This window comes from Apis dorsata, unplaced genomic scaffold (genome assembly GCF_000469605.1).
Source record: "Apis dorsata unplaced genomic scaffold, Apis dorsata 1.3 scaffold_99, whole genome shotgun sequence".
Classification (NCBI taxonomy): Eukaryota; Metazoa; Arthropoda; class Insecta; order Hymenoptera; family Apidae; genus Apis; species Apis dorsata.
This window is the reverse complement of record NW_006263397.1, coordinates 595,706-605,271: the sequence shown is the minus strand read 5'-3', so window position 1 is coordinate 605,271 and position 9,566 is coordinate 595,706. Positions and strand designations below refer to the sequence as shown.

Sequence of the window (9,566 nt, the reverse complement as noted above, 5' to 3'; positions counted from 1 at the left end):
AAAAAAAAAAAAAAAAAAAGAAAATATGTCTGAAAGAGAGAAACCGCGGTATTTTAATAACGACCGACTAACTGCGCGAACTCTCTGTGGAAACAGAAGTTATGAAAATGGTGAACGGTGGAAAATAGCAGGGAGGAAACACACTCGAGCAATTAAATTGTTGCGCGTGGAACAGTTTCCGTTTAAAACGGCGCGCGCCGTTTTTTTTGTTCCAGATGTCAAGAGTGCCCCGTGGTTAAGCCGACGTTCCTTTGCGGAAGCGATAATCGCACGTACAGCTCCCCATGCCGGCTGGAATACCACAATTGCATCCACCACACGTCGGTCCGCATCGCCTGCAAAGGATTCTGCCCCTGCAAAGGTGAGGATCCCCTCCGTGGAATCGTTTTTCCAAACGGAAATCGGCGCCGAGGAATATGACATAAAATTCGAAAATTGTTCTTTGGATGAAAATTAATTTGGATGGAAACGAGTAGAGGTATAATCGACGATTTTTTATGGATACAGGGAAATTATTTAATATTGGTTTTTTTTGGAAGAATTTCAGAGATATTTCGTTTTTGGAATAGTTAGAAGAATATTAAAATGTTTAAGTTTCCAATAAAATTTTTTACCATCACGAATTTGGAAAGTGGGAGAAAAGTAGAATGAACAAATATAATCAATATATAGTAGAAGATCAATAAGATTTGAATCGAAGGAAAGCTTTGCATGTTGCACCCTTTGTATTTTAAAAAAGAAATGTTAAATCGATTCGAAATTTTAAGAGATATAAAAATCATATGGGGTCATGAGCACAAGGAACCTTTCAAGATAATGCAAGAAGATTAAATCAAATTTCCCTGGATTGTAGAGTTGAAGAATTTTACAGTTCTTTCAGCCTTGAAGGAACTCGCGTGCAATTTATCCGCGGCACCCTTTCTTCGCGTGCAAACCAAGTATTCAGGTCAACTTCGCGTAGAAGCTGTTTAAAATACTCGAGATATCAGGAACATATTTGAAGTTTTTTCGCCGATTTCATTCACTTCCTAATTACTTCTTTTTTCCAATCGTCCAAATTAACCCCTTTTTAATATCGAACTCGCACAGGTTGAATCCATGGATCAAACTTCATTAGAAATCTCGTACTCGTAATAAAAATTTTATATTCGCAATCTCAAACGAATGTTACAGGCCAATATTTATCGATGAATATTTTTGTTGAAAAATTTTATTTTTGTTGAAAAAAGATGAAGATATAAATTATTCTAAATTATTCTTGGGAAAAATAAAAATTGATAAAAATCTTCTCTTTTCGAGTTTACTCACGACGTAACGTAAAGTAGTTAAGTTATTCATTATTTTCGAATCGTTACTTCTCGTTTTTATCTCTCATAAAACATAAGAGATTGATATAATTTTCATTAACAAGAAACGAACTTTTGTCCATCATGTGTAAGAAAAAGAAGACACCCACAACCCTGAATATAGGGCAAGCAAACTCGATTTATTATCCGGGAAGCTGGTTTGATTTATCGCAGACAGGTTTTGAGAGGCGAATTAATGGTTCTAGGATTCTACTTCGAGGCGTATCAGCGTTCAGACTCGATGTCGATATCGAAACAAAAAAAAAAGAAAGAAAGAAAAAATATTCTGATCAATTTTCCACAACGAGTTTTCACGAGTCTGCAACGATTTTATATACGATATATTTTCTCTTCTTTTAATTCTATAACTATTTTATTAATATCGTAATATTATTCTTCAATTCAAACATCTTGAAAAATACGAAGCATGAATTAAGAATATTTTAATTATTTTAATCATTTCGTAATCTCGAATTCGCTTGGACGTTTTCTAATTTTACATGTGAAATTAATTCGTTAGTTTATTCATAGGCAGCCACACATAGACGGTTTAACAGTGGGACTCTCTGTTTGCGTCCCTCTTTCTGCTACCAGGGACAAACATCCACCATGAATATTCATAATTGCTTGTTAGAACAATAATGTCAGTGTTAAAGCGTACGAGGCTGAATTATCTCGTGGATTCGTCGAAAGAATCTAGATCTAAGAAAATACAATTAACTTAACAAGAATCTTTTTTTTTATTTTTTTTTTTTTTTAGGAATTCTAAATTATATTATTCACATTTGAGTTGTAATTCATTTCAATAAAGATTAATTTAAATTGATAGTAGCGATATTAAATTTTAAAAGAAAAATCAAAAGAATGATTAATGTCATAAAATAAAATAAAGATACGCGTGTATTAAATTTTATAACATGGACTTGGTAATAAAACGTAATCTAATAAAATTCTTGAATTACAATTTAGAGAATAATTCAAATTTTGTTGAAAATACAAACATAAAGGAATAATTAATGAAGCAATAAAGACACGCATTGAAGTTTCGTGCAAGAAAAATAATATAATTAATAATAAAATTCTCTATTATCGAGCGATAAACGATTATCAGAAACTGTAAAATCCATCGATCAACAATAATAATACAGTTTTAAAATAATGGAGGGAAAAGAAGTCATGTATATTTCAACGAAATAATAAATTATCTCGTATTATTGAGAAAATCCAAATTTATGATTCGGTATTTGAAAACCTGAAGTCAAAATATCTATCAACGTCAATCCAAAATTACAAAACGTGATACAAGTTTGACGACACGTATTTGCAAAATATTCACGATCAAATGGAGTTTGATACGTTGTTTGAAAGGATCGACAAACGGAATATTTGCAAAGGTAGGATATTCTCGAACGTTATGCAATAATAATGAATCGAGTAATTTTTATTTCTCCCCTTTTTTTTTCTCCCCCTCCCCCCAATTTTCAAACGAAAAACACAATTTGTAGTTAAGCTTGGAACAAACAAACGCAGGTGGACTAATAAAGCCACCGTGAACGGGGCATAAAATATTCGGAAACAGGCGTGTAAACGTCGACAATCGAGTTTTATCGCGTTTGCAACGTCGTCGCGTTTGTTTAAAAATCATCGAAAAGCTTGTCGCCGCGTGTGTCGAATGCAAATGCTCATTTATTTACACGCGATTAATGAGTTTTCGTTTGGTCGTCCGAATTTCCTCGACATCCCCCTCTAAATTTTCAACGATTTTCGCATAGTTACATTCTCTCTATCGATCTCTCTTTCGATAATATTGAATAATTTCTTTCGCAACGTAGGAGGCTAGAGAATATATATTTTTCGTTAAAAAAAATAATTAAAAGCAATAGTAATAAATTATTATTTTGTTGAAACACAAATCTCCATGAGAAACTATTATTTTTTGAATTGACAAGAGAGATTGGAAATTTGTTTACTTCTAATTTATTACATCCTGTGGAACGATGTATTGATTAAAAATCGATTTTTTTTTCCAGCTTCTGATCTTCGTGCCCACAACAAGAAGATGCAACTGCAACGACAGAAGTCTCTTTCCGGCAAGATGCGAAATCGTGACATAACGTTGACACCACACGTTTTCAACTATGACAATCATCATTACCAATACTTGAAATATTCCAAACGTGCCAAGGTAAGTCCAATCTTCCACACACATAATTTCTAAACTTAGAGTAGTTTTTATATATTTTTCTTCATTTTAAAAATTGAATTAATTTATACACGCATTTAACACAAAATTTCTAATAATCCTCTAACAAGGAATAAATAAATAATAGCTCTTACAACAGCCGAATAACCCCGTCTCGTAATACCCTTAATAATTCCCTAACGGAGCATGTATTATCCATCGAACAACGATAGATCACCGAGAACTTGCACACTTTACTCTTCAATATCTAACATCTCGCCAACTATATAATAATCGTGGCTCGCGATCAAAGTTTCCCAACTAGGAGCGTAGGAGCAACAAATTTTAATTACAAGATTGGTGGTTACACCGGGGATCGAGCGGACATTTTCATCCCCGGTGTAATAACCTCGATAATGCCTCGCGCGTTAATCTAATAAGCTAATAAACAGGTGGGTAGGCCGCGTGTTTCCGGATATCGTTTCTGCGCCGTGGTTGTCGGTCACGGGCCGGGGTGATTAGTCAATTAAACGGAAATTATGACGTGTATAATCGTCGAGGAGGGGCATGTTGCCGAAGGAGGTGGCTCGCGTATAAACAGGGAGCGGGGGCCGGATAAAACCGCGAGAACAGGAAACAGAAGCGCGTGGTGGCAGTCAGCAATTTGGCGATTCTGCTGAATCGCCGCCCCTCTGTGAAACGAGCGTTTCGCGCCAAACCATCGACGACGATTCGGGATTTCGAGGGTCGTTTTCGAGGGATCTTGCATTTCGCCCCGAGACACAGCGGTTTCTTTTCGTTTATATCTCTCTTTTTTCCCTCTCCCTCTCTCTTTCTCTCCTTCTCCTTTTCTTTTTCATCTATACAACTTTACCACGCGTGGTGGAAATGGTTTCGTTAGAGTTTCGTTTCTTTTTTCGAAGGGGAGAGATTTTGCGAGTTATTTGAACGTGAAGGAAAAATAAAGATTGGTAGATTATTATTAAACGAGGGAAATAGAGAATGTTGTAAAAAAGGGGGTGTTTTAAAAAAGTTTCTAGAAACATTTTTTTTATAGTATTATTCTGAATTATACAATTTTGTGGAATTGTGAAAAGTAATTTGATTAGAATATTTTAGATCAAATATTTAGAAAATTTAAACTTACGAGTTACTATTATTAAATGATATCAAGCATTATTGTAAATTACTTGCTGTTGTTATTTTTTTGGAATTCTTTCTTTCCTTCTCAATATAATATATTTCAATAACCTAAAATTCAGTTTAGACTTTTCTTCTCTATCTCTTCAACTCTTCAACATCATCCTCCCTGTTTACTCTCTCATTGCAACAAGCAGCAACAGCGTTCGTTTAATAATGATTGGCCGAGGCTTGTCGTCGTCGGTTGAAATATTCGCGGTGTCGTTTTGATTTACAATCGTTAATTCAATCGCCGCATAAACAGTTATAGTTTCGTTTATTCGTCGCCGACGTGCAGGAAAATGGTCGTGGCCGCGACCTGAATATTTCAGCGGGCACGGGGATTTTAAACGGTCGCCATTACTATTCGTATTAGGGGCTATGAATTATTTAAGTTGGAATCACAGATTCGCGAGATGAACAGCATACTGTCAGGCTAAATTGCAAAATAAATCTGGACCGAGGGGAGGAGGGGAAGGGGTTAAATCGCTTTCCATTTAACCATCCCCTCCCTCCCTCTTCCTCATCGTTCTATGAATCAGACTCGTTACCGTATTTCATCCAACGGAATGGTGGAAATGGCGTAAGATCTCGTGACATTCCTCCATTGCCTATTAACGTGCATGATGCGTTCGTGCTGCATCATCACCGTATTGAAACTGTAACGGAGTTAAAAATGTAGAATTGACGTGATGGGGGATGGTGGATCCATTTCTTGTGGATCGTCCATTGAATGTTGTTTCGAGAAAAATAACGAATGGTGGAAGAGCAACATTGTATCTGTGGAATTAATTTAAAAATTTCAATTTGATATTTTTACTAAGTAGGTTTTTAATAAGAATATGTTTTACGAATTATTTGAGAATTGGATAAAGAAAGAATGGTAAGTTTAAATTAAAAAATTTGTAAAATTCGTATTCTTAAAGAATATTTTCATTCATTCAGAATGGAAATATTTTGATTTCACTTGTTAAACTCACTTGAGAATTGAATAACAATAGTGAATGTATATTAAAATGGTACTTAGAAGTTAAATTCGTGTTATAGAGTCTTTAATCCTAGGATTTTAGATTCCAGTCTCGTGAATTCCAGACTGTTAATCCTTAGAACGCTAAATTTCAAGATCTTAAAATATATAATCTTAAATTTGAGATTTCTAAATTCTGAGGAGCTATTACTTTTAGAGTCTCGAACTTTAAGAAATCAAATTCTTTTATTTCGAAATAATGAAAAGAATAGAATCTATTTTCTCTAAAAAAAAATTTGATCCTTGATGATACTCTTATAACGATAAAATTTTTATCTCTAGAGTTTTAAAAACATTCTAACGAAAATTTCAAAACTTAATCTCAGAATTGCAACTTAAGGCCTAAATCCCTAATAATCCTTTCACCCCGACACATCCTAACTGCTAATCCTCAAAATCCTATAATCTGAACTCTCACCTATAGCAAACTAGAAATCCTTCAAGATACTCTTAAACTAAGTTTTCTAATGGAGAAACAAATTTAAAAAAAAAAAAAATTGTTAATTTCGAAACACTCTGTACCATTCTCTATCTCCTTTAAAAAATCTTCAATTTTTGAAAAAGCTCAAATTCGATAGAGTTTTTGTTAACAATATTTCTCTCCTAACTACTTCTCTAAAGAAAAGAAATTTTCCGGATAAAGATTCCTTGGAAAAATCTTTAATTTCGAAGAATCTTGTACAAAACCACCACGAATCAAAATTTATAGAAAGAGGAAATTCTATTATAGAGAGAACAATTTTTCAGAATACAAAAAAAATTCTCTCTTATTTCTACCTGGAGGAAAAATTCTTCAATTTTGAAGTACCCTGTAGAAACAACCCTTAGCTCGAGCCAAGAGCGTTTGTTCGTTAGCGGCGAGTTTTCGTCCCTGACACGACGACTTACACACCGGGGGATACCTGGTGCTTTATAGCCGGCCTCTCTATAGCTGCGACCTTGTAATTTAAGGTTGAAGGTAGGCCGTGGAACCGCTCGATAAAACACCACCAGTGATAGAAGTCTCACGAACTAGTAGGGATTGCAGAGGAATCGATCTGACCACCCACCTTGATTTACGCGACCCAGTCGATTTCTCTGCTCTCGACTTCTTTTTCCCTTCTTTTTCCTCCCCCGTGTCTTACACCTTCTTTCTTTCTTTTTTTCTTTTTTTCTTTCTTTCTTTTACGATCCAACGATCCTCGGTTGGAAAATTTATGTATCGATTATCTTCACGATTTTCATTGTCGCAGAGATTCGATGGATGTCTCAGATCCGAATCAGGTGGGATCCATTTATCCCCGACTGTCCGTTTCCGGATTATTCCTCTCTCGTTCATTGCCCTCGTGTTTCAGGTATGTTTTCTATGATCGCGGGTTATCGTTGGATATTAATCGTCTCGTGGGTTTGACGGTTGATTTGTGATTGGATTTATCGTCTTTTTTTTTTTGTTTTTTGTTTTTCGGGGGATGGGAGATATATATGGGGTGTATAAATCGATTTAATTTTCTGTTGCGTAAAAAGGTGGAAATGTTTCGTCGTGAATACAATTCGGGTTTTGCATAATTTGCATCATCGATTGTGCGATGATGAATGAATTAAATTGGCAAGCATTGTTACTTTTTTTATTTTTATCGTTAACTACAAAAGAGAGAGAGAGATGTTAAATCGAAGATAAAAATTGTGCCAGGATAAATAAAACCAAGATTATCGATTATCCTTTCAATAAATTGTATAGATTATTTAAAAAATATATATATATATTCATTTTATGAAAAAGTTGTACATCGATAGAAATTTTTCACGTATAAATTTATTATTTCATTCTTGCAATAATCTTATTATTTAAGAATAAGATAAAAAATAGAATAGTAAAATAAATGAAAGATATGTTAAATATTATCACCCTATATTTTATTCAAAATTATTACAATTACGCATATATTATTTACATCAAAGAGATGTAATATATTCATCAATTCCCTTGAGATATTTACCAACTTACCTCGATTCAAACCCGACGTACTCTTTTCACACTTCAGGGGCCATTCCTATTCGACTCCAACATCCCTCCCCCCATCTTCCCTTTCAATCTTCCGTTGGAAACGGTCACGCTCCTCGCGAAGGAAGACGATTTCAATCCTGAGGGCAACACAATAACTGCATTTCCCCCTTTTTTCACGTCCCGTGAACCTGATCCCGCGCGGACCCTTTGTTGCCAGGGGAAAAAACAAACTGAACGCAACCCTCCCTCCGTTGATCCCGTATTTACTCCATTTCCGCCCTTCCGTCCAAATAGAGAAGCAGCCGGTGTCGGGTTCTTCTCGTCGTTGAAATCGATGATCTGCATATCACGTGGAACGGCTCGTAATTTCCTGAGATCCCTTTTCCATCGAATTTATTAATCCTTTTGAACGAAATCCTTTGTTCGATCCTTTATTTTTATCGAATTTATCGAATCTTTTTCGATCGTTCGGTGATTATTAATTATTAGGAAATAGAGTAAATTAGATGAATTAGATTAATTAATATAACTTCATTAAGAGATATTATATCGATTGGAAAAGAAAAATGTGGAGAAAGAATGTCGAATTTTACGATGAATGTGAACTTTTGTCCCAGCTTGTAGAAGCTCGCCCCCTCGTTGACAAGGAAACCACCCTCGATGTCATCGTTCGCGATTGAATGCAGAAATATCGTCGATAAATCGCAGCCTTCTTCGGGTTGCGCGCGTGCTACGCGATGAATAAAATCACTTACGAGGGGGCCATGGTAGCCGGGAGGGTTAAAAGAGAACTTCCCCTCTCGTTCGTGACATTTAAATAACGAAGTTTTAACGATGCAACTTTGAAATAAAATTAAAATAAAAATATAATGAAACAAAAAAAAAAAGGAATATTACTCCAGCAGACGACGATGTTCCCTCACCCTGTCAAGTTTCGCCCTTCTTTGTTAAAGCGTAAGCATGAAAAATCTAGGAAAGAAAAATATTCTTGAAAGAAGAATATTCCTCGCCACTTTTTGTGTTTATTTCACAAAACGTGACACGTATCTTCTCGTCTGACTCTAAACATCCGATATCCCTTCGAGCGTCTTGGCATTATATCAAACTGTTTCAAACATCTTTCAAACAACGAGTTGAAATTTCTTGAAACTTTATAACTCTGAAAGGCTGTTAATTAATTAAACGATTTGATACGCAAAGATTATTGTTTAAATGTTTCTTACAATACATGGTCAAAAGAAAAACTGTCAAAATATAGGTTTAACCCAAAACTATCACAGTTTAAAAATTCGTACCTAAGGATAGTCTCGACGAGACAAAGTTTATCATAGTTTAAACACGACAATAATCTTTACAATATCACATCACAATTTATTAAAAATGTCTTTTTCAGTTCAAAGACAATTTTCGTCGTTCAAATCGTCACAATTTCTCAATTGACTTTTGACTTTCCTACGCGAAAAACACGAATCTAAGTCGTTCGATTTCTCCTTCTACAAACCCCCTCAAGATATTCAGTTTCGGTTTCCCTTCTTCCTCCTATATAATACCGGAAACAGAAAGAAGCGAGGAGGGGAGCGAACGTCGCTTCGAAATAAATAACGGAGCGGGGAGGAGGATATCAATAAATAAAAGTTAGAAACCAGGAGAGGAGCGTCTGTGGTATATAGGCATAGGCGGAATATAGGGAGGGTGGTATTGCTCGCGTATGCGGCTGAACTGAAATTCCCTGGCACGGAAACTTACCGCCCGGAATCGGAAATTAGCGTGTTGTGCCGGTAAATCATAACTTTCTTTGGGAATAGTTTACGCCTCCAAGCCGGCCACCGACGTTTCAAATGCGAACAG

At 35.4% G+C, this 9,566-nt stretch overlaps 1 protein-coding gene across 4 annotated transcripts in view; it reads left to right on the top strand.

Annotated features, from left to right (window-relative positions):
* LOC102672479 (proteoglycan Cow) overlaps nt 1–9,566 on the top strand; it is a 187,571-nt gene that overhangs the window by 164,270 nt on the left and 13,735 nt on the right. For all 4 annotated transcript variants that reach the window (XM_031508770.1, XM_006612165.2, XM_031508772.1 and 1 more), the window contains 2 exons: nt 216–361; nt 3,377–3,531. In XM_031508770.1, the coding sequence (XP_031364630.1) occupies nt 216–361; nt 3,377–3,531 (301 nt within the window). The remainder of the gene's footprint in view (nt 1–215; nt 362–3,376; nt 3,532–9,566) is intronic.